General features: G+C 42.0%; 1 protein-coding gene across 1 annotated transcript in view; it reads left to right on the top strand.

Moving 5' to 3' along the window:
* The window catches only part of MET (MET proto-oncogene, receptor tyrosine kinase), a 123,601-nt gene that overhangs the window by 49,128 nt on the left and 48,493 nt on the right, over nt 1-25,980 (top strand). The window contains exon 3 of the mRNA XM_054988695.1: nt 13,322-13,513. Within this exon, the coding sequence (XP_054844670.1) occupies nt 13,322-13,513 (192 nt within the window). The remainder of the gene's footprint in view (nt 1-13,321; nt 13,514-25,980) is intronic.

The following is a 25,980-nucleotide window of genomic DNA, read 5'->3' on the forward strand; positions in this document are numbered from 1 at the left end:
CAGACTCAAAACTGACTATTTTTCCAACCACTTGGTCACAAGACAGAATGCTAATCTCAGTCCCCTCTCTGACTAGTAAGTATAATCAACATTTGGAAATGGCCCTGATTGTTCATTAATCAGTACAGATATTGCAAAATCAGTACAGGAAAAGGACAACCATTTTAAAGACAATACAAAACGTGATTAAATTACTCACGTATTACATAAATACAGGGAACAGTAGTGTCTTTTCAAAGCTTAAGCTTCAAAGTTGTAGATTACAGTAACCATCAAGGAGATGATTAACCAAAGTAAAAAAGAAATTGAGCTGAAATTTCCTGGTTTCTGCTGACTTCCTCCGTCTGAGTCCCCCTGCTGCATGAAACTCTGATCTGGAGATGTTTCTGGCCCTTTGGAGTAGTTTGGGGGAGGGCGGGTAGGAGGCAAGAAATTCCTCCCTGTAAGGTTAGCACAGTATCCAAACTATTATCTTCTACATTTTTTTGTTTTGAGCAATAAAGAAACAGGAAATTCTAGGGAGACAAGCCAAACTAAAGGCCTGTTTAGAAAGTTGTGTCCAGAGCTCATCAGTGCCAAACTGAGATATTTGCAGAAAAAATTCATTGTTCACACTATCAGTTTAACAGTCAACATCAGGTAAACCAATAGTATTTGCACTTAAGCCAGTTTGTTCCTATTGGGATTGACTGGTTTAAACTGAAGCTCTCAAATGGTAAGATAGTTTGTGGATTGTGGCCCTTAAAAGTTTTTTTCTAAAAATGCAATTTGTCTTTTTCATTTTCCAGGATATTATTTGTAGTGTGGTAGATATTATATGGTGCCTCGGGTTGTCTTTCTCTAGTGCTCAGCTCCAAATTCTTTTTTTTCCTTCAAAGTTTAATTTCCTTTGCTCATTTTTCATTCTAGAAAATAACAAACATTTTGTCTTCAGAATTGTTTTTTCTATAATTGTGGAATAGTGTTTGCATTTTCTTCTTTGTTTTATTTATTTTTTTAAAATCTTTTCTCGGTTCTTTTACCCATGCAGATCTATTTATTCTTTCAAATATACATCATTAAAAAATATTAAGAATCATTGGTCAGTTTCCCTTTAGTGGCGAAATCTTTCTTGCTGGAAGAGGCCTTTTAGAGTTGGTAGAATTTTGCATATTAGTTATATGCATTACTGGGCATTGCCTGATCCAAGAGCTGAATGTTTGATTATATGGGTGGCATATTTTCAAAGGTGTCATGATGAGAGCATGAATCCAGGAGCTCAGTTGCAGTGAGTATATGCTCCCTGTTCTGCTGAGTGCTTGTTTATTTTAGACTAGTAACAAAGCCCGTTGTGGGCTCTAGAAAGGGGAGGGCGGGCAGGTGGGCATTGCCTGATCCAAGCTGGGTGAAGGCAGAGGGGGGGCAGGCATTGCCACCTGCTCCAGTCCTGATCCCAGCTGAGTGAAGAGAGGGCTGGCATTGCCATCTGCTCTACTTCTGATCCCAGCTGGGTGAAGGTGGGGGTGGGCCACCTGCTCCGCTCCTGATCCCGGCTGGGTAAAAGCAGGTGTAGGCATCGCCACCTGCTCCACTCCTGATCCCAGCTGGGTGAAGAGAGGGCTGGCATTGCCATCTGCTGTACTTCTGATCCCAGCTGGGTGAAGGTGGGGGGTGGGCCACCTGCTCCGCTCCTGATCCTGGCTGGTTAAAAGCAGGTGTAGGCATCGCCACCTGCTCTGCTTGTGATCCCAGCTGGGTGAAGGCAGTGGGCAGGCATTGACACCTGCCTAGTATGTTCTTACGGCTTCCTTGTTCACTGATTCTTCTTCAAATCTGATGTGTTATGCTGTGAATATTAACCCACCCCATGCACCCTGAACAAGAAAACACAGGTTGGATCTAACAAGCCTTTTCACTCAGTCTACCCCAATTCTCTTTACTACAGCCCCCATCCCATAAGTCTTTTGTATGTACAAGTCATATTGTCCTCAGCATAGCTGACATTAGAGCCAACTCACTCTTGAGGATTTTGGTGTTTACCATTAATGAGCAAAGTTCAAACCACATTTTTAATCTTTAATTTGCTAAAAATTATGACAGATTATTTCCATCTGTAGATATAAGCTATTTTGTAGCTAGAGATATTGAAGAATTAATAGGTGTCAAATTGAAAATAAGGAAGTAGCCTGGCACAAGTGTAGCTGTTTGTAAGGTAACTCCACAGTTGTGATAATTCATTTGCGCTTGGGTGTTGTTCAGTGACTGTGACATTACTGGTCACCATACCAGCTTTACTTGTGGAACTCACTGTCCCAAAATGGCTTTAAAAGAAGATTATCCACATTAGTGGACAGATTAGGCTTATTAGTGACAATTATCCAGAATGACTAAAAGGAGCTTCTGCGTTCAGACGTTGTATACCTCTGAAATACCAGTGGCTGAGTTCTACAGCAGGAGCTTTTGGACATGCATACTTGTGGGCATTCTGGGGCATCTGGTTAGCATTGTGGGGTCCAGGATACTGGATTGGATCAGTGGCCTTCAACCTTTTTTAGACCCAAGACCTGTCTTTAACCCCTGGGTGTCTGTATAGGATCCTCTTAAGTTGCAAGCTTATATGACTGGAATGCAAGTGACATCAGAATCACGTGACAGAGTTATGAACTCACCCGTGTGAGAGCAACAGATCAAGAAGGCTGGGGACAGGAAACAGAAACTAAGCACTGGGACTGGGAGGTACCACGGAATGTTTCTGGATGGGGGTTGAGCAACTTGGGTTGCTGCCCAAATGTATTTTATGATTTTAATGTTGTTTTTATTGGAATTATTTATTTATGTTGTAATCCGCTCTGAGCCCATTTACAAGGAGAGCGGATTTTAAAAATCCAGTAAATAAATAAAATAAAAAATAATAAGGAACACACGGTCTCATCAGTGTGAGAATCCTCTCCACCACTGGGTGGCTTCACTTCACTGTACTGCTTTTTATCTCAGCATGCATTCAAAGAAAGGTGAGTGGGTGCCCTTAATCTCTGCACATGCACAGTATTTTTTATTTATTTTTTATTTTTATTCCGCCCTCCCCAAATTTCCAGCAGGCTCAGGGCGGATTACAAGATACATAAAGGTTAAAATATATAAAACAGTTATTATAGTTAACAATTCTAAAAACATCCAATTTACACAGTTAAAATACAATTATAAATATCAACATAGTGGCACAGAATTCCACTGATCAAATTTAAAACAACTTCAAAGCACCTCTGCATTAAAGAGTTTTTAAAAATGGGGGTATTGGTGGTGGGGAGGGCCCAATCCCTCATCAACCAGACAGGGGGGGCTCCACCTAGCACTGCCCATAAGCCTAGCAGAACAGCTCCGTCTTGCAGGCCCGATGAAAGGATAACAAATCTTGCCAGGCCTTAGTCTCTTCAGACAGAGCATTCCACCAGGCTGGGGCCAGGACCGAAAAGGCCCTGGCCCTGGTCAATGCCAGGCGGGCCTCCCTGGGGCCAGGGACCTTTAACAGATGTTTCTCACTAGAACGGAGAGTCCTCTGGGGTTCATATGGGGAGAGGCGGTCCCGCAGATACGCCAGTCCCAGTCCGCATAGGGCTTTATAGGTTAATACTAAAACCTTGAACCTGATTTGGTACTCCATTGGTAGCCAGTGCAGCTGATGCAGTGCCGGTGTTATATGCTTATGCATCGGCAAGCCCATGATAACATGTGCCGCCGCATTCTGCACCAGCTGTAACAGCTGGATCAGATTCAAGGGAAGCCCTGCGTAGAGCATGTTACAGTAGTCTAACCTAGAGGTGACCATTGCCTGGACCACAGTAGTCAAGTCGCAGGACAAAAGATAGGGGGCAAGCTGCCTGGCCTGTCGAAGATAGAAGAACGAGGACCTGGTGACCGCCGTGATCTGAGCCTCCATTGTCAGTGAAGCATCCAAAATCACCCCCAAGCTCCTGACTCTTGGGGCTGGCGTAAGCACCGCCCCATCGAGTGCTGGAAGCCGGGGTCCCAAATCCATGTTTCCATGACTCAAGTACAGGATCTCCGTCTTTGCAGGGTTTAGCTTCAGCCGACTTTGTCTCAACCATCCAGCCATGGCTTCAAAAGCATGCTGCAGGACATCTGGGGTAGATCCAGGCTGGCCATCCATCAGCAGATATAGCTGAGTAATTGCAAGTCCTTCAAAAAAACAGGGGAACAAAAACCCAATGCAGCAGCATAAGAGAGCTTTGACCCAGCAGGTGGGGCTTTGCAACCCACTGTGGGTCCTGACTCAGAAAGACCCCTGGACTGTTTGCCAGATCCAGATCTGATTGTTAGTTTTACAAAGTTTCCACTCTAAATTTCTTTTGGATAATTATGCCAAAAGACAATCCGGCACTCATTGTTGTGGGTTTGAACTAATTAAAGTTATAGGTGGGTTAAAATAAGAACAAGCTAGAAAGCTTTTCTTTTGCTACTTTAAATGCAGAAAAGCTCAGCTGGAAAGATGCTATAAAACCAATGATTAAACTGTTCCTCTTCCTTTTAAAGCACACCGTCTTGCAAAGCCCATAGCAATCCTCCAACAATTTCTCCTGCATCATCCCATATCCATTTTCATTGGGGACTATGAATAGAAGCAGAAGTTGTGGATTATGCCTACGGTAATTTAAAAAGTTTACTTCAATGAGAAAATTGAACGATACTATAGAAAGGCGGGGGGAGCACTGAAGTAGTTCCATTGAAACTAAAAGATTGTTTGTTAACCATCCTGGAAGCTTCTGAATCATTTCTCTGGCATTTTGTTTGCCACGCTCGTGCTGGGGAAATTGAATGCAGTGGTCTGGGCACAGATTCAAGCTTAGTCATTTTCAGCACGGATAATTCAAGTCCAAGTTGCTAGCTTTTGCAGTTTACCAATACTAGGCAACCTGTAATAGAAATGGTTGAATTCATGAGATGGTTAGGTTTAGGGCTGGGGATTTATCCCCCTTCCTCTTCAAACGAGGTGTCACAAAATAACTAGAATTGCTTAATTTTCCTGTATCAAGACAGCACCCAAGAAGAATTTTGTTTTTAAAAACTGTTTGCCCTCTATCAATCTGTCATGGCATGATAAACTGGTGGCTACTGTTGTCAAATGAAGATGCAAATAAGGGAAGAAAAATATTCGAAGGAGTGCAAAATTAAGGCAGGAGGCCCCTGGAAAGGAAATCAGGAGAGTCAATAAAATAAACTCACAGTGATTTTTCTTTGTAAAGATGATAGATGAGCAAAATCAAGTTATATGTCTATTGTAATGGGAGAAAATAATTGCAATCTTCCATCAGGAAACCACAAAGACTTTTATTGATCTGTTGTACTCAGGACATGTCTAGTGATATTTAATAAAATAAAGATAAATAAGTCCTTCAAGGCTCTGTAATGATGATCTCTATTTTTATTACAAATTTTTGGCAGGATTAAAAATATCACATCTCCCAGTCATAAGTGGTTGATGTGGTTTATTTTAAAGATTTGCACCTTAAATGAAATGGATTGTATGTTGCCAAGAATGCCAAATATTTCTTAAGTTAGACGAGAAAATACACCCCAGTTTTCCAATTATTCATACCTCTTGCAATGTCGTGCAAAATTGTGTAACACACCTGAGGGGATTCACTTGCAAGCTTGCAAATAAACTTTCATAGCTTAAATGGAATGCCACCAAAAAAACAAGGATATAATTGCCTATGGAACATGTAAGTGTTACATTTATTTCTTGTATAGCTAGAACAAGCATTTCCTACTGTTTTGTGCTCAGTATATTAATTTTGCCTTATAAGACAGTTCAGTAAATCTTTATAATTTATACCATATTTGTTGGTGGTCTATGCAATATCATAACAGTTCCTGTGTTGTTGTCTCAAACACAAATGAAATCTTCCTAGAAAAGTTTATGGGAGAAAAAAATGGCTGACCTTGCCCAATGAGTAGTGATTTTTTTTTATCAGTATCTTATTTTCAGTGGTCAACACATTTAGTCTCGGTGATTTATGTGCTGTGCGTTAAAACTTATCACAAATGAGTTGGAACAAAATACGAGGTTTGCATGGGGGTATTATATCTGTATCTGAATCAATACTATTTACTTAGTGCTAATGTACTAACCAGATTACAAGAATTGATTGGTGGTAATCAGTATCAATTGAAAATAATAGTATGAATGATCTTTGACATGAAAATGTGCATTGCTTTTAATTTGCATTCGCTAATTATCAACATTTGCCTTTTTAAAATCTTAAACAATGTGCACATTTTTCTTTTTTTTTAAATTGGTAATTAGACTTGATAAATATTAAGTGTTCCTGGAAATCTTTGAAGTGAAATTTATTCCTTATTTTATTACCAATTTGTTGGGTCAGACTGATTCATTTGAATGAGTTTTCATATTCAGGTGTGTGTAAGTTAGCTGGCACGGCACAGTGATTAAAAGTTTCAGACTAGGACCTGGGATGACCAGGTTTGAATCTCTGCTATGCCATGGAAGCTTGCCAGGTGACCCTGGCCTGTCACAATTCCTCAGCCGAAACCACCTCACAAAATAGTTGTGAGGATAAAGTGGAGAAGAGCAGAAAGATGTGGAAAGCCTCTTTGGGTCCAGTTCAAGGATAAAAGCAGAATATAAATAAAATATTAAAATGCCAACCAACAGTTTCCAGAAGCACACATCACACTCATTTTAGACCACAGATTTTCTAAATGCTAGTTTGTAAATTGTATGTCTAGTGAGACTTCTCAAATAAAAAATTTGACTTTGTTGTTTGAGTCTGGCACATGTGCAACAACAACAACATTTGATTTATATACCACCCTTCTGGACAACTTAATGCCCACGCAGAGCGTTTTACAGAGTATGCCATTATTATCCCCACAACAACCACCCTGTGAGGTGGGTGGGGCTGAGAGAGCTCCAGGGGGAGGGCAATATCGTCATCTCCCCCTCTCTCTGCAGCCAGCTTTGCTCCTCCCTTCCAATAATGCTCGTTTGGATCAGTGGACCTGAAGGAACAAACGAATCAGCAACCGGGTGGGGGGAATTGGCAGGAATTACCTTCTTCTCTTCAGCAAATGTAACAGCTTTTAGAAGAATTGCTCCAGGCACCAGCACATCAAGCCTGTCTTAGTTTGGGGGTAAGGGGGAAATGTTTGGCATGTTATTTGGAATGAAACCTGGATATATATGTGAAGATTTCTCATTAATTACGGTGAATTAAAATTAAATTTTGCTTTGAGAATTCTGTATCAGCCTTTGAGACAATTGGCAACACACACTGGCCTTTCAAAAAGGCCAAGATGTGCTTGTAACATGGATAAAGACCACAGCTGTAAATGTTTTACGAGTATTTTTTGAGTAGCAAAAATTGGGAGACCTATAGGTACAAAATAATTTCGAGCTAAACACAAATTATAATTAGGAGCAAGGAAAAAAATATTTGTGACTTCATGTCCATGGATTAAATGTAATTGCCTACACCTCATCACATTCCAATTTAGATTTACTTCATATGAATTTTTTTCTTAATGAGTCACAGATGGCCTTTGTACTTTCACTAATGTACAGGGAGGAAAAAAGTAAAGTAAAACCAAGCCACATACCGGTAGAGGTCCTATGAATTACAATATTTGTGGGATTTGTCACTGGAATTTGGCGTCAGATTTATGAACATATAATCCAGAGATAATGGGCATTTTCCATATTGGCAGCCAAGTGAATAGTTGAGAGAATATGTGTGGGGGGGGGAGGGGAGAGATGAACTATTTCCTCAAGGATGAAGTCAAAGAAGCCTCTTAGAATTCAGTACAGTCGTTATCTTTGGTAGGATGGCTGATAAGATTTTAGGTAAATTTTAGGTAAGATTTTAGGTAAATTAGGGGTCATTTTGTAGAAAAAGAGCTGCAGGAACTCATTAGCATAACTCATTAGCATAACTCATTAGCATATGCCATGACCCTTGACATCTCCAGAAGTGTGCCATTAGCATAATTGATTTGATTGGGCCCAAAATGGCCAGAATTTGGCTGCTGCCAGATGGGGGACCCTTCCCCTGACTGGCAGTGGCCTGTTCAGGGCCGTTTTGGCCTCAATCCAGGCTGAAAAGGGCCCAAAATGGCTCAAAATAGCCATTTTGGGCACGTTTTTGTCTGGCTCAGGCCCAAAATGGCCCAGATCGGGTCAGTGCCAGACAGGGGAAGGGTCCCCCACCAGGCACTGACCCAATCCTGGAGGTTTTTACCCTGATCCCAGCTGAAACGGTCTCCAAATGGCCAAAAATGGACATTTGGGGCCTGTTTGGACCCAGATCAGGGCCGAAACAGCCCAGACCAGGTCAGTGCTGGGGAGGGGAGGGTTCCCCCACCTGGCACTGACCTGATTCTTGCCATTTCGTCCCCAATCCCGGCAGAAATGGTCCCAAAATGGCCCAAAGTGGCTGGGCCCGGATTGGGGCCGAAAAAGCCCATGTCGGGTCAGTGCTGGGCAGCGGAGGGTTCCTCTGCCCAGCACCGATCTGATCTGATCTGGCCAGTTTTGGGCCGTTTCGGCCCCAATTTAGGCCGAAACAGCCCCAAATGGCCGAAAGTCAGGTGGGCGGGGCCACCTAACACGTGACCTGTTGGGGGAACTGCTGGAATGGTGTTCCAGCGCATTCCCCCTCAAAATGAGCCCTGGTTAAATAGATCAATATGCTTCAACATATTAAGATGGCAACATTTTTAAAGCTTAGTATCCCTTGATAATATAAAGGAAAATCTTGTATTTTTGGAGTAATTAAATAGACACTAAATTTAGTGACTATAAGACTAAGTTTTAGTTCTTGGGTAGAGTCAGAATCTAATTACATTATCTTCAGGAATGCATACAAGCTTCTGGCATCCTTTCCCTCCCCTTGTCTCATACGTGCAATGAGACGCTTCATAGGAAAAAGGCCCATAATGCTCAACACTTTACCATTGCCTGCAGAAGTTGATGCCTTATGTGTCTGTTTAACTTTACTTCTGTAGGAGACAAAGGGACTGCTTACATGTCCCAGCAAAGCTTTATTTAATGACTAGTCAGGAAAATCCAGTCACATTTTGCAAAGATACATATAATGAATACCTCCAAAGCGGAAAGTTTGGCCTAGTTTAGGTCCTTTTTTGGGTAAACAAGAATTTACCTGTGTGTTTCCCCCTTCAACCAATGCACATATGATGTCAGTGCATAAGTGCAAAGCTCACTCATGCTACAGATCCTTTGTGTATTAACACTGCATGCACAAGAGACATGACCTATTTTATGAGATGCTTTTTGTTTATCCCTGTGGGTAAGTTCTTGCTTGTTTAGTGTCATACTTAAAGTGGATTTCTGACAAGTGAAACACTGGATATTCTGCCTTGAGAGCAATTCTGTTTTTTTCACTCCCTCTGGTATTGTTCCTTTCTTCTGTCTGCGACATCCAAGCCCTATTTTATATCTACAAATGCTTTAGTTTCATTGACATGATGTCATCACCATTTACTTTGGATATAAATAGAAGTCTTAGGGGTTTTTTTTACTAAGACTTAATCTTGTAGGTCTTCGCTCTTTGCCATTGTCGTTGGGAACCTTATTATGGAGGCAAAATACTTCAGCATCCATTTGAAATTTACCTCTGTAACTTGTTGCCCATTCAGAAGAATCGCTGGCTGAGAAGAGCATTCCTTCTTATGCATCTTCTGAAAACTCCCAATGAAACTCAACTCTTGCTTGCAGCCTAAACAAATTGATGCTCTGAGGTGTCTTCGGATGTCATTGACCTTGTGTGTGTGTATAAATTTATAATCTGTTGTAAGCATGTCCATAGCAAAAACCAGCTAGTAGGCTGATCACTTTTCAAGCAACCCTGATACTGTGAGAAGCTGAGGAAAGGATAGGAATTAACAGGACTTTTTTCAGTGGGAATGCGGTGGAACAGAGTTCCAGCACCTCTTAAAAATGGTCACATGGTCGGTGGCCCCACCCCCTGATCTCCAGACAGAGGGGAGTTTAGATAGCCCTCCGCGCTGCTGAGCGACACGGAGGGCAATCTAAACTCCCCTCTGTCTGGAGATCAGGGGGCGGGGCCACCGGCCATGTGACCATTTTCACAGAGGGCAATTTAGACTTTAAAAAACTCCCCCCTGGTTCCAGCTGACCCAAAGTGACATTGTTGTGCGGTCTTGAGTTCCACCACCTCTTTTCCCAGAAAAAAAGCCCTGGGAATTAACATTTTTTTAAAAAAACCCTGAAATTTGAAAATATTTTCATGCTGGTTTGCTATTTAAAGGTCTGATGCATAAACTTTGGAAATTAATGGACACACCTGCATTTGCTGTATCTATAAGCATTTGCTCATCCAATAATCTAGTTTTTAAAAAACCTTTAAAGCAAATAAAAAATTAAGAAAAATGATCACTGCATTGATTATAAAAGACAGCAGCATTTTGTTATTTCTAGTCTAGTGTGCTGTGCATATGCTAGAACAGAAGCATGTTGCATACTTGGATATTGAATTTCTTATAATGGTCCTTGTTTATTATCTGGAATGGAAAATGAAGCATCAATAGTAATTGAATTCTCAGTCAATAGATTGCCATTGAATTGTCAATATAACATGGATAGGTTCTTTTTCTAAAGATTAACTTGAAGTGTGTTGTTTAGGGAGTAATTTCTCTGAAAAGAATGACATGTATTCCTTGTCATTGAATAAGACAATTAAAAATGAACAAATAATCTAGTATGGTAATAGTCATGATCATATAAAACAGTATGGGCAGGTATAAATTTTAAGTAACAGGAGGTCAAAATATTCTTGGCCTAACTAAATTCCCCTGTACTTTTGCTTCTTGACAGTCCAAGACCTTCTCATCTTCATGTAATGTTCAAGGTATTGGTTATCACATACAAAGCTCTTCATGGCCTTGGCCCAGCATACCTATGGGACCACCTCCCTCCCTATGTTCTTCCATGGCAGCTTCGCTCATCTGAACAGGATCTTCTGCAGGTGCCACCCTGCCCATGGGCGAGATCAACAGCAGCCCATACACAGGCTTTCTCTGTGGTGGCCCCTACCCTGTGGAACGGCCTGCCTGAGGTCAGGAGAGCCCCCACTCTCCTGGCTTTCCACAAATGATGCAAAACCAAATTATTCAAAAGGACTTTTGTATTATAGGGAGGGGCTCTCAGATGCTTCACTAATGAGTTAAGGACCATAGACTTTACCACTGTGTTGACTTACGTACTACCTGTTGTCTTAAATATGTGCTCCTATGAGCTACTTGTGATTCATGTGGTCTAATGTCAGTTCTAGAATTGCTTATGTTCTGTTTCAGCATTTCTTCAGCTCTGTATTGAATACTTACTAATGCTATGTCTTTGTAAAATTGTGTTTATTTACCCTATGGTATTGTTTATGGAAAAGTCCTTGAAACTGACAGTACTAATCTCACACTGTGTAATCCGCCTTGAGGCTCAATGAGAAAGGTGGACTATAAATGACATGAATGAATGAATGAATGAATGAATGAATGAATGAATGAATGAATGAATGAATGAATGAATGAATGAAATGGTTAAGTACAAATTAGACATATGAATACCTCTGTTGCTTGGAATTGCAGTGGTCCATCTATTCTTAAATTTAGTTATTACTGAAAATAGCGTGAAGATGGGTCTGTCAATGTTGGTTCCGAAGGCATTTTTTTAAAAGCAAATTTGTAGATCTTACAGCCTTATTTTCCTCATGTAATAGCAGACATTCCCTTAGAGTCTCAAATTATTTTCTTAAAGCAGTTGTTCCACAAACTAATAAGAGGCTTTGTGAATAATTCACAATATATTATGAACCAGGTATTCATTAACTGCTTTGGTTAACTGCATTCATTAACTGCATGTACCTTAAAAATACATGTAATATTTAATTACTTGTTTGGAGACCATTTTTATTTTAATGTCTGTTTGTTATGATGTGGGTACCGAAATAGATTAATATCTTATATCCACCTCTTAATGGCCTTGGGCCCACATACTTGAAGGATAACCTCTCCCACTATGCTTCACTCATCTAAGCAAAGCCTCCCAAAGGTGCCATCCTACAAATGGGCAAGATTGGCACCTGCCTGCTCATGTGCATTTTCAGGGGTGATGCCCCATTTTTTAGAACAGCCTGCCTAAGGAGGGCAGGAAGACTCCAAAACTTTTACCTTTCCTCAGAATGTGCAAAATAGTAATATTTGAGTGGGCAGGTCAAATAGCAAGAAAATAACAAGCAGGTCAAATAGCAAGAAAATAACAAAGCTCAGTTTCTACATAACACATTAGATACCTGGAATATAGATGATGTTTCTCTTCTAGGCACACAGCAAATACTTGAGTAGTAGCATGGACTTTCTCATTAGTTGGCATACAAACATAAGTAAACAGACCAACATAGTAACAGGTGGCTAGCTATACATGCCTGTCTGGAGGTGTGATAGCAAGTTAGAAGGCAAGGTGGGGCAGTGTATGCTGACCCATGGGCCTGAATACTCAGATGACCAACACCAACCAATAATAGAAAAGAGTCCAGTAGCACCTTTAAGACTAACCAACTTTACTGTAGCAGAAGCTTTCGAGAATCACAGTTCTCTTTGTCAGATGTATGACAAAGAGAACTGTGATTCGTTTCATCAGATGCATCTGACAAAGAGAACTGTGATTCTCGAAAGCTTCTGCTACAGTAAAGTTGGTTAGTCTTAAAGGTGCTACTGGACTCTTTTCTATTTTGCTACTACAGACTAACACGGAGAACTCCTCTAGATCACCAACCAATAAGACATTCTCCTCTTAAGAACTTTCCTGCTCCTTCTTTCCCTCCTCCCAACTCTTCAATCAGTCAGGCTCTTTTCTGAGATGTAGGACCTTCGGAGAAATAAGGCTAATATGGAACAAGAGTGCTCAGGCCAGGTGCATCTTGCCAGACTCCTAATCAGCCAGTTAATATTCACATTAACCCTTGTGTAGAATGAAGGTCCAGTTGCATCACACTGGATTATAAACAAAGTAAATAAAACAAATAAATGATACATGAAAATAACCACTATAGAGAGAAATGGTATCTTACATAGAATGAGAAAACTATTAGTGTAAGAGATGCTTCTATAAGAAAATAGTTTTCCTTGTTCTGTTGTGAACTGATTTTGGAGCACAGTAATGTGATGAAGCCATTTCAGAAAATGAACCTGCATCCACTTTCAAAGGAGCCTCTAACAGAGCTCTTCCTGATTTTTTTCTTTCTCTCTCATAAAATATCTGACTTTCTTACAGTCTTTTTCAAGAAATGCGTCTTACTGCGGAGCGCAAGATGACGAGTATCTACTGGAGGTTACAATGGCTTTGCCACGGATTGACTTATTTGCAAAGCAGTTCGGCACTGTCCTCTTAACGTCCATATCTGTCTTCACTAAAGGGGATCTTACCATAGCGAATCTTGGGACATCTGCAGGCCGTTTCATGCAGGTAAGTGATCGTGTCGTTTCCTCTTCTTACAGTGGCTTCATCTATATGATAGAAAACAAAAAAGTAGTGAGGGATCGGAAGTAAGAGAGGATTAATTTTAATGGGGATGAGAAAATGATTCTGGAATAAGGTCAAAAGGAGATGCATAATTGAATTTAATGAGAACAACATATTTTCTGACTTGCATAGATTAGTATTTTATCTTGCCCCCTTATCAAGATTATGTTTGCTCCCTACTGCCCTTCCATATTTGGGTCCAGAGACTGATTGGTGCTGCGGCTGAAGTTACGCATTCTTTCTTTCTCCTTCTTGAGGTTCTTTGTGCTTTAATTTGTAGTCGGTCATTCCTTGGATTCAGAGTGGTGACATTGCTCGTTCTAAGCAGTTATCTCCCACACTATCATTTGTTTCACTCAGCAGTCAGTGCTCCTACTTGGGCGGCTGGTTCATAAAGCTGCCTGTAGTTTTATGCACACCACAAATTGATAAGTGCCACAAAGCTTCTATAAATCATATATTTATTTAGAAAATTAATAGGCAGGCTCTCCAGTGATTTGCCATTTGCTTGATCTATGCCAAGCCAGAGCGTTCTATTTCATGAGGTCAAGCTGAATCGCCTCTTTGTTGTGAAGGCAATGTGATATGTATCCACCATAATGTGGGATAGTGCAATATGAACCAATCTGTCTAATACTAGAAAGTATCTGGTCTCTACTGGACAATCGAGAATAGAGTGGGAGATACCTGTCAGGAGATATTTGAGGACTGTCTGTCTCCATATGAACGTGTGTGCCTGTTGTAGTCTTTCCAGCAGTCACAGCTCACTGGGTGCCACAGCCAGGAATATTTATTCTTCTTGAACCTAGGATCATTCCATTTCAGTGTATTGCCAACCTTGCCTGTGAACTGGCTTGCCTGAGAAGGTCAGGAAACCACAATCTCTATGGGCTTGTTGTTGTTGTTGTTGTTGTAGTCGTCGTCATCGTAGTAGTAGTAGAGTTTATTGTCTATGGCCAAAGGCCGTTACAATTCAAACACATTTAACAATCTGACATAAATAAGTGAATCGTATATACAAGCATCAGTGATTAATCATATATACACATAGGTAAAGGTAGTCCCCTGTGCAAGCACCGAGCCATTACTGACCCATGGGGGGATGTTGCATCACGATGTTTTCTTGGCTGACTTTTTACGGGGTTCGTTTGCCATTGCCATTGCCCCACAGAGTGGTAAGCTGCAGTACTGCAGTCCAAGTTCTGCTCATGACCTGAGTTCGATCCTGGAGGAAGCCAAGTTGAGATAACCTGCTCAAGGTTGACTCAGCCTTCCATCCTTCCGAGGTCGGTAAAATGAGTACCCAGTTTCCTGGGGGTAAAGTGTAGATGACTGGGGAAGGTGATGGCAAACCACATCGTAAAAAGTCTGCCAAGAAAACATCGTGATGCGACAACCCCCCGTGGGTCAGTAATGACTCGGTGCTTGCAGGTCCTTTACCTTTATATACAAATATAAACAATTAAAATGATCTAACCAGGAAACACTGATCAAATAAAAGCATTACTTTCTCTAGATACAGCTCTGTACTGGCTAAGACAAATCTAAGGCAGAGAGCATTTCATTACTGATATTTGAGGAGGGGTTGATAATATTGATGAGGTTTAACTTCAATTATGGGTGGCCGTTCATGAGGTTAGGTTTTAATATGTCTTTTGATTCCAATTGGAATATTTGTTCTAAGCTAGCTTGACCCCATGGGGAAAAGGCAGTACACCTATTTTAAGTAATAAGTATTATTCCAAGAAAAAAAGATCTTTTAAACCCTGATGTAAACTCTGCTGATTTTTTAATTAAAACTTTCCCTGGTGGAAAGCAAACTTGGGCTACATGCTTCATTTGTGTGGATTTTAGGTTGGCTGCATGAGAATTTGCATTTTATTTTCAGACTGTCTGCATAAAGTTGAGTGATGATGCAGTCCTGTGCCTAGTTACTACAATCTAAGCCCATTGAAATCATGGGGTCTAGACTAGTATAATTCTGCATAAGACTGCACTGAGAGTAAAATGCAGAGTTGGCATGATGTTCCCTCCTCCTCTTTCCCTCTTTTTTGTCCTTAAACAGCAGAAATGGCACCAGAAGCTTTTTTTTTTAAAAAAAATCAAAAGTAACTACCTATTTTATTTATTTTAGAGGGGAAAGGTCAGGTGAAATTAGGGATTGAAAATTTCTGAAGTAATTCAACATAGATATCTCTGAGGTAAAATCAGTACATGAACAGACTGTAGTTCTTAGCTTTTCACAGATACTTAAATTCTTATGTTTGGAGGCTTTTGTTCCCGTGTTTTCCCCAAGCACTCTAATATACTTTCTTTTAGGATTCTCTCTTTCAGGTTTACGAATACTGGTACCCACTTTCTAGTACCCCAAACACCTTCTCTTGAGTACTCTCAAACACCAGTGGTTTCCTTCAGCTTTTGACTGAGAGCAGAACTACAAGTGACAAAAGGCACAGGTTGGACACTTGTCAGCTTCCCTCAAGTTTTGGTGGGAAATGTAGGCATCCAGGCATCCTAGTCTTGCAGCTTGGCTCTCTGACTGCTGTCCAATGGACTTTTCAACTGTCACTTGTCCAACATTCCGCCAAGCTGCCTACATTTCCCATCAAAACTTGAGGGAAGCTGTCAAGTGTCCAACCTGTGCCTTTTGTCACTTGTAGTTCCGCTCTGAATCTTAAGGTCTCCAAAAGGCAGAATCCAACCACACCTGACCAGGGATCTCTTCACTCTGCAGGGCTACCTCCCTGTTTAATTGAGTAGAGAAAGTCTCCTTAGAAGAAATACCCCTTTCTTTGGCTCGAATGGGAGCCTGCAACTAACTACCTTCCAAACTTCCTTGTCAACTTTACCCCAGTTCTCCTGTCGGTGTTAAAACTGCACTCAGTTAGGATTCTGTCTCCCAACTCTTCACAGTGGATTCCTCTCAGCTAAGTCTGAAAATAAACCCTCCTCTTTCCAGCTCATGCTACCCAATCGAATTCCTTGAAGTAGTCTGTCACTCAAAGCTCTCTGTGTCTGTGAGGGATTAACCCTTAACAATCATTCAGCTGTTTGTACAGCACTTCCAAGCTTTTTAAAAAGCATAGTATGTTACCATTGGTTATATGAAGAATTTTACCATCAGTGTAATACATTCTTTTTTGTAAGGCCTCCAGTGAATTTTGTGCACTTAACATAAAAGATGCACCTAACATAAAAGACTATGCATGATATAAATAAATAGAGACTGTAGACTATACTACTGTGCACTATTACTCTTACTTATTTTGTCATCTCAAATTGCTTATGTTTTTTTTCAACTCGATGAGATTTTGTTCGTTCTCAGATTTTTGCAGTCTATACCCTGTTGTATTGTTTGTTGAATGCCCCAGGTGATGACTGTAGTGAACTTCACTGTGTCATCCCCTTTGATTATCAGTGAGAAAGGTGGACTATACATAATGAAAATAAAATAAAATAGTTGCAATAACTTTCATAGAAGACACTGTCCTTGTGGGAGCTTTGCGCAATGTACCTGAGCCAGTAAGATGTGTGAAAATGGCCCCTGCTGTGACCACTCTGCAGAACCTTGCCTTCTCCTTGCCTTGCTCTGTGACTTTCGGGCCATGCCTTGACTCTGCTCTTGTGTAGCCCTAGAGCTTACCGATAACTGACCTACAGAACTCCTGACATTGACTTTTGGATTTTAGACTCACCCCTGGCTTTGAACTCGTGCTTTGACTCTGGACTGGACTTTGACCACTCTTCTTGAGCTGGCCCAGCCCACGACAGTAACTTCTGATGCCGGCAAGACATCACGTCTCCTTGACCTATTGAAAAAAATCAGAAATGAGATCACCATGGCGGCATAAGTACATCTGGTGGATGAAGCCACCGAGTCCAATATCACATGCGTGATGAGTCACTAACAAGTACCTACAGCTCCTCCCAGAAGGGGTCTGGGTGGCTTTTCATGCCAGGTGCCAAGGCTCTGAATTTCTCCTTCTGAAAGCAAGATAAGGCATCTGCAATGTTGTTGTTCACATCAGTATCATAATGGTGTGAGAACATCAGGTCCCTGCTCATATCCGCCCCCTCATATCCGCCCCCAGCCGCACAGTAGGCTAGCGTCTAGTACACCACCTCCTGTCCAAGTACACTCCAAACCCATACCACCACCACCACCCCACGGCATCAGAGTGTGTTAGTTTGATCCTATTGGATGGAGTTCTTGTTTCAGTCTCCAGTTTTGTATGTTAGTTGAAGTTGTTGGTTGCTGGAGTTGTTGCCGCCTTGCAAATAAACAGTTGATGTTTTGAGCCAGCTTGTCTCTGCTGAATGGACCTGAAAACAGGTGCCTGAGTTTACTCTAACCTGAGAACCCACAGCTAAAGGGGGACACCACATAACTGGTCTCATTGGGTCTACCTATGGGTAAATCACTGCCGGGGCAATGAATGTGATTTACCCATAGGTAGACCCAAAGAACATGAGATCAACTGAATTAAGAAGACTGTCAGTCTAAAGCAGTGCTACTCACTCTGTGGCTTGGGGAGAGCCACATCTCCATTGCCGTTAATACCCAAAAAGTAACATGGGCCATTTCCACACGGCTTACCTTCCCTCGGAACAACCCGGAACATTGCGCAAAAAACGCAGAAGATCGCGTTTTCTCGCACAAGATTTGAGCGACGTCACGCAAATCTCGCGTAAGAAAACGCGATCGTCCACATTTTTTGCGTGATGTTCCGGGTCGTTCCGAGGGGAGGTAAGCCGTGTGGAAATGACCATGGTTACCATGTTGCCTTGTCTGTCACCCCATTGAACTCAGACATACAATAGTATAAGATAGAACTGTTCATATTAAATATAAAACGATAACCTTTTAAATTACCAGATTCATTCTGACCATATAGGATTGTTTCTTCCCACCGCTGTTGAACCTTGGGTATCTGGAGCGAAGGGAAAGGTTTCCATCTCTGACTTCTCTTCAGTATGAGGCACAACAGCACAAGCAAGAGAATGAGCTTGCCAAGGTGCCCGGAGGAGAATAAGCTGGTTGTGGAGAAAAAGGAGTAAAACCCATCCCACCCTTACCAGGGTCATCTTTTCCTGGGTTGTTGCCATGAGGGTGGTTTTACCATCTCTTCTCTGTGGACAGCTCCTCCTGTCCACCACCCATATGCTGAGGTGAGGATGCAGAGGCTACTTCCAGCCCTGAAGTTCAAAGAGGCATGCAGCTTTCCCATCTTGCAGTTCCTGAGACAGACTCTGTTTCAAAGTGAGACCCACCTACTTGCCCACTCTCCTGGAACTTTTTAACAGTTGCCACATTAGAGAACCATGCTCGGAAGAGCCACAGATGGCTCCTGAGCCATTGAGTGAGTATCACTGGAAGCAAGTCCAAAAACAGAGATTCTGGCTCTTGTTTATTCAGTTTTTAAAAATCAGTTGAACTATTTTTGGCTTAAACATGCATATATAGTAAAGGGCACACATCAAACTACCTTTTCAAAACACTGTCTTCTGTTTTTAGCTTGGAGGTCAATAACAACTAGAGAAAAGGGATGATAAACTCTGCACCAAGTACTATAGGCAATTAGGTATTAGCCTTGGAAATAGATTTAGTCTAGAGTATGGATAGTAATCTCTCTAAGTGAATAATGGTATGGAAATATGGAACTGTGCTTTCCACGTCGAAGTGCATGCTGACCAGTCACACACACCATTGTTTTGGCTACACCAAAAGTGTTACATTTGGGTTGGTCCCTGAATATCCCTCAACTTAAAGAGTTCTTTAAATATTGTTGAGTTTCTGTTACAAAGCAGACGGCTAATAATTTTTACAAAGACAGCTGCCATGCATGAGAAAGAAAAGAAAAATGGTTTTACTTCCTCCTTCGCTTGGATGACGAGCTTTCTTTACAAGTCTTTCTCCCCCACCCCACCCCCCCAAGAGGTTGCAGCTGTTTCTGCCTTTTTCTATTGTGGTTGTTTCTGGTGTGTGGCTGGGAACGCAGTCTCTAAGTACAGCTGTCGAGTGCAAAGTGAATCAGGTATTTCTCATTGGTTGTGTGATTAGAAAGTATGATGCTTTCATATTAGCAATGTTATGGTTATGAAGTTGGATTCTCAGTGGGTGAAATTTGGGCACAGCTTACTGAATTCGTAGGAGCTATGCTGACCTGCTCCAGATGAACTTCTCTATATAAGTTGCTTTATTTTCTATTAGTTGGCCCATCACAAAAACTTTTTATAGTTAAATAAGGCTGTAGTCTCAATGGTTTGTCCATACATTTATCCCTAAAGTGGTTTTTTTCCCTCAAGAATGTTATTCTCATATAGTTCAATGTCTGTTTCAAAACATTTTTAGCAAGTGTCTAGAAATAATAACAAAATGGCACTTGCAGCATGCTTATCTGGGTGCCGCAGTTTGCCCTCCTGCACAGAGAGAGAGAAGGCGCTCCGTTCCCGGGCATCCGCGTATTGGGGGGGCTGGGCCTACATAGGCCAGCTCCGCCTCCCCTCCTTCAGCAGTCGCCGCAGAGTCTAGAAATAATAACAAATGGCCATTTATCCCACATAAGTTCTGTGATAGCTGGAGAATCTTAGCTCAAAAAATTATTTGTGTTTCAAGTTGTAGTTCAAACATCAAAACAACCAGTATTCTTGTTGGTAAAAAACTGACTCAGGGAAAAGGGTTCTGCCTATGGCTTTAGGAAAAGAGAAACTGATGCTGAAGTATAAACAGCAGGCCAAGAGAAGGAATTTGGGAACTTTAAAACTTGGAGAAGATGTGCTGGGCATTTGCCCACCCCCTTTCAGGTACTTCTAATATACTGGGGGTGGAAAAAAACTAGAGCAGCAAGTGGAGCAGCCATAGGAAATCTAAAATTCAGAGACTTCTGAATTGCCACTGATAACGAAGGTCAAGACTAGAGATGGGCACGATCCAAAAAAAATACCTATTAAGCCGTTCGTGGATCTGGGCCGCTGCCGAACCCAGGCCACCGATTCTAACCAATCAAGTCCCATTTCCGATCCGGAATCGGGAAGGCCAAAGCGGGAGGGCGCCCCGCTGTTTCCAGCGATATAGGAACAGTGGTTGGTGGCAGCGGCCGCCAGGCCCAGCTGGCAGGGGAAGCGGCGATGAGCCGCCTCCCTTCAGGGAGGGAGGGGACATTCACACACACACACACTTAGAGTAGAGGGGGGGAGTTTTTAACCCGGCAACGAGCTGCCTCCCCTCAGGGAGGGGACATTCCCAGGGCCGGATCTATGGTTGCCAAGTCAGGTTCTTGCACGCGCGTGCTCCTGGGTCGCCCCCCCCGCCCACGCAGCAAGCCGGCTGTCCCGGTGCACTGCGGAGCTGGCAGCAGCGCGAGTGGCTCGGCGGCTGCCTGCGCCGTTCACCTGCCCCGCAAGACAAGGGGCGGCCGGCTTGCCCGCACGCCCCTTGTCCTGGGGAAAGGCGAACGGCGCAGGCGGCCTCCCAGCCTCCCGCGCTGCCTTTTGCCTTTCCCCAGGACAAGGGGCTGCCGGCTTGCCCACGCACCCCTTGTCCTGGGGAAAGACGAATGGCACGGGTGGCCTCCCAGCCTCCCGTGCTGCCTTTTGCCTTTCCTTTGTGCCCATGGCTTCAGAACACCCCTTCCCACTCCCTCCCCTGGGTTGCTGCTCCGTGGTTGGAAGGAAGCCTGTTAATCAAGGAAAGCTGGACATCCATTCATGTTTCGAAGGCGACAGAAGGAGGGCAAACACAGCTCATTCCCCTGGCTCCGTTACCCCAGGAATAATTACTGGCGCAAGAGTGTCTGCAATTCCAAACAGAAACCGATATATCCAATCAAGTCCCGAACAAGCAAACCCCTAACTGCTGGATCAGTTGCCGTGGACGGAACCGATTAGCTGAGTCACGATGGCGCAAACACCAAAATCGGGTTTTTTTTTTAAATCGTAATTCAGATCGTGCCCATGTCTAGTCAAGACAATGCATCTACCTGGACTGAATTGAAACACTGACTTCCTGTCTCATTACCGATGCTAATTTCTCTATACCCACTACCTTATTCAATCACTCCTGCCATTGTCATTCACTGACTATTATCATTTGGCTTCTGCAATCACTCGACTTTCCAAGATAAGGACAGATGGACTCACATTCTAGCTGTATCTGAAGAAGTGAGCTGTGTCTCACAAAAGTTCATACTCTGTCACCAATTTTGTTAGTTTTATAGGTGCTACTGGACCCTTGCTCTTTTCTACTGCTACAGATAGACTAACACAGCTACCCATCTTGATCTATCTAAATTATCAGTTTAAATGGGTAATGATTCATCAGTCACATAACTATTAACTTTATTAGCAGAAATTATAAAATGTTTTGCCTAATTATGGGGGGATTGTGCAGTGTAAAAGTTAGGATTAAGACACAAGATTCATTGCTTGGTGGGTCTATCTTCTTATCCAGTGTATGTAGACAATTTTCTATGCTTATGTAACGTAACAGTGCAGCAACAACATGAAACAATTCCAATATCTGTAGTGGCATTCCTACTACGGAATCGGCAGCAACCTCACGATTCCACCGCCAGTCACAGCATGGTTTCAGATTATTCCTCTGTACATCACTGTACATAAAAAAGGTCCAGCTGCCATGTAACAAAATCACTCTTGTATTGCCAGAACCCCTTAACCTGTTCCCATCAGATCAAGGCCATTCCTGTGTGATGCCAATACAAATGTCTTTTAGAAAGGAAGTAACTTACAGATCTCTGTACTGAACAGTACAGAGAATCTCATCAGAAGGATCCTGCACGTCCTACAATAATGTACAAGATTTCCTGTGCAAGACTGGCTTGTTTCTTCTTCGGAGCCAGCCTCACTGTCTGCTAAGATCAAATAGGCAGAAGTGGTAAAACAAAACCATAGTTTACACGTGTCAGAGAACGAGGTGGCAAAATGTTGAGGTGGAAGAATGAAATGCACCACTTTAGACAGCAGAAAATGGATTCCAGATTTAATTGTTCTTTCACCTAAAAGGATTGCATGCAAATAGAAAGCTAAAACACCAGGAAGAAAGCTTCTACTCCTTGTTTTTGCTTGCTGTGCTGGTTTTTCAATTTGCAGGGAGTTATTTTTTTAACAATTCAAAATGTGAACCTCCATGATATTCCACCTGCAGCCTAAGTGGTGCAGTCCATTCTGCCACCTTATTACCACCGTTTTCTCCTGCATATGTAAATCAGGTCAAGTCTTAACTTCTGAAATGCTTCAAAGTGACTGGTCTGCAGTTGGGACCAACTGAGTTTATCCAGCTGGAGCGCAAGTGTTACTGCCATAGTATCCCTTTTTGTCTTAGTTGCTTCCTGCTATTCTAAGGAGCACAGGATAACTCAACATAGCTTGAAATCGAAAATTGGATATGTCATGTCTGCAAGAACAGCCGTGGTACAAATCGTGAAGAAGAGAACTAGTCTGCAGAGAACCTAGTACAGGACTAAAGTAGTTTGCACATATGCCTCCTCTGTAGATTGCTTGAAACAATATTAACTGCGTTTTAAGTTATTGCACACAAGAAATCATGGTCAAGAAAATCACGTTTATCAATAGCATTGTTACCACTCTGAACTTCATAAAATCCTAAAATCTAAGGGTTTTGCTCAATTTCAATTAAAGAAGACCAGGTCAAGTTCAATTTGAAAACAGTGATAGCTACGTCGGTTCAGATCAATGAAATTTACTTGAAAATTGAGCAGTCTGCCAGCCTGCGGGATGGGGTGGTGGCAGATGAAATTAATACCTGCAAGCGACCAAGTGAACGTTTCAAGGCAGTTTGTTCTTCTAATGGCCCATTCAAATGGAAATGTTAAAGTCTTCAAAGTAAATCCGTTATATACATTGGGCTGGAATGATATATACAGTGTTTTTAAGCAACCTCTGCACATGTGCTCTTTTTATAAGGATATGCTGAAAATTCTGTGAAACACAGTAAAGTTGGCTTTAGGCATATCTGTTCTGGATAATGGCTTGCACCTGCTAGACAACCGTGGAAAAATAACAAGGCCGATCTTGGTTTGGTTTCAAGTAAGCCTCTGGTTTTGTAGAAAACATCTTGAAATGCATACAGTGTAAATGCAGCTCTAATAGTCAGCAATGCTGATCCCAACTCATAAAGTTACTGCATGCATTTTTTTTTAATGAAAATGATGATGATCTTAACATGCAGGTTTCTCTGTAAATTAACTGGTGGTCAAAACTTCTGGCAATACATTAGTACATTCTTTCCAGCATTTTTATCTCGTAGCTATGCATTTCAAACTCATTTCTCACTTGCCACGTAAATGATACATTAACCTCTTGATCTTGTGTTTTCCAACACTCACCATCGCTGTAGACAGCAATTACTAAGATATCCTGAGCTAGCCGCTGTTTTAGTGTCAAGATATGTTTATCAACAAGTCTAGCTTTCTAAGAGTGATTCCGCACACGTTGGATAATGCACTTTCAATGCACTTTATCAATCATTTGAGGTGGATTTTTGTTCCGCACACGAGGATTGGAAGTGCATTATCCAACGTGTGCAGAATCACTCTAAGTCCAACTCTGCCATTTAATAATAATAATAATAACAACAACAACAACAACATTCGATTTATATACCGCCCTTCAGGACAACTTAATGCCCACTCAGAGCGGTTTACAAAGTGCTATTATTACCCCACAACAATCACCCTGTGAGGTGGGTGGGGCTGAGAGAGCGCCAGAGAACTGTGACTCGCCCAAGGTCACCCAGCTGGCTTCGTGGAGGAGTGGGGAATCAAACCCAGCTCTCCAGATTAGAGTCCCGTGCTCTTAACCACTACACCAAACTGGCTCTCAGAAGCCTTTGGTGCATATTCTTTGGCCCGCATTCCAGCCTTGCGGGAAAAATGGGATAAAACTGACTTGTCTGGATTAGATTCCAGTACTTGGCAAAGTCTTGTTAATAAGGCCCTGGTGCTGTCACTTTGGGGTCTCCAACACATTCTCACTACTCTCAGGAAGCACTGTTGTAAATGGTCCTACTCAGAAGTAAGTCCCATTTTATTCAGGAACGTCTTTTTTTAGTATGCCAAAGTTAACTCTATCTAGGCCTAGCCAGCACCTGAACGGGAAACTGCCTGAGCACCCATGTACTTAAGACTGGCTTCAGCTTCCCTGGAGGACGGGCAGGATACTTGTACAGTAAACAACTGCAACGAACTATTAGAGAAAGAAGGCAGCATTCCGATAGATCTGTGAACGATTTCTTCCTTACCTAGTTTCAGAGAGATACTAAGATGCTCTTTGATTGGCGGGCTTATATAAGCTAGCTTCACATTTTTAAAAATATGCCCTACTTTCATTGTATACAGAAGTCATATTATGAAGATTCTTGCAGCTTCTGTCAGGGGAAAAATGCTTCAAAATAGGCTTTGCGAATGACCAGAAATAGACCAGGATAAGTTGTAATTAACTTTTATGATTGAGCTGCATGCCATAATGCCATCATAGCACCAGATTGGTGACTCCCTATCATTTACACTGTTTAATCAAGCGGTGTGGAACGTCTTCAGCCTGCATTGCCAGGGCAAAGCTTGTTTCCTTGCTATGAATTCCAGCGTCAATAAAAATGTGCCCTTTGGTGCTGAAGCACTAGGCTGCTCTCTGGTACCATGGAAACAGGACCTAAAGCTTCTGGCATTGTTTTTGTGGCGCGTCCTAGACATATTCCACGGGTTAACACTGTTGCTTAGTCAAGAAAATAACATTTGGCAGTAAGAGGAAAACTGAATGAATGATAGCAGAACATGCTGCTTGTCATTTTTGTGCAATGGGAAGTCAGGGCTAAGGAGCCACTGTAAAGATTTTTGCAGCTGTATTCTTACCTCTCCCTCGTACCAACACCAGCCTGGTTTTTTTCCCATACCACTTTGCATTTTATTCATTTTTTTCCATACTCTGTCCTGGCCACAGAATCCAAACTCGTCTACAGTACATTGTGCATTTGCCACTAAAACTCATTTGAAGGTACAGGTTGTTTTCCTCTGTATTAACAGGCAGTGACTGCATGCTTGTACCAAGATTTGCCCCAGATGTATTTCATTTGAGCACAGAGTTGCACGCCTGTGACAGTCATGTCAGTCTTTTAACAAGTTACTTCAGAGTAACCCTGTTGATTTAATTGTGACTTCTCAGAATATGTAATGTGACATGTTCACTCAGCCTCCGTTAATTTTTACTGGCATATGATTGCACCTTATAACAGTAATTACCCTTTCCCTAAAACCATGATCTTTCCACACCAGTTTTATTTACTTTAGTGGGCTCGGAAAGGGTAAAATGTAAATATATATAAAATATATATTTTATAGTCTGTCTTTCTTACTGGGACTCAAGGCGGATTATGT

Source organism: Eublepharis macularius, chromosome 9 (genome assembly GCF_028583425.1).
Source record: "Eublepharis macularius isolate TG4126 chromosome 9, MPM_Emac_v1.0, whole genome shotgun sequence".
Taxonomy (NCBI): Eukaryota; Metazoa; Chordata; class Lepidosauria; order Squamata; family Eublepharidae; genus Eublepharis; species Eublepharis macularius.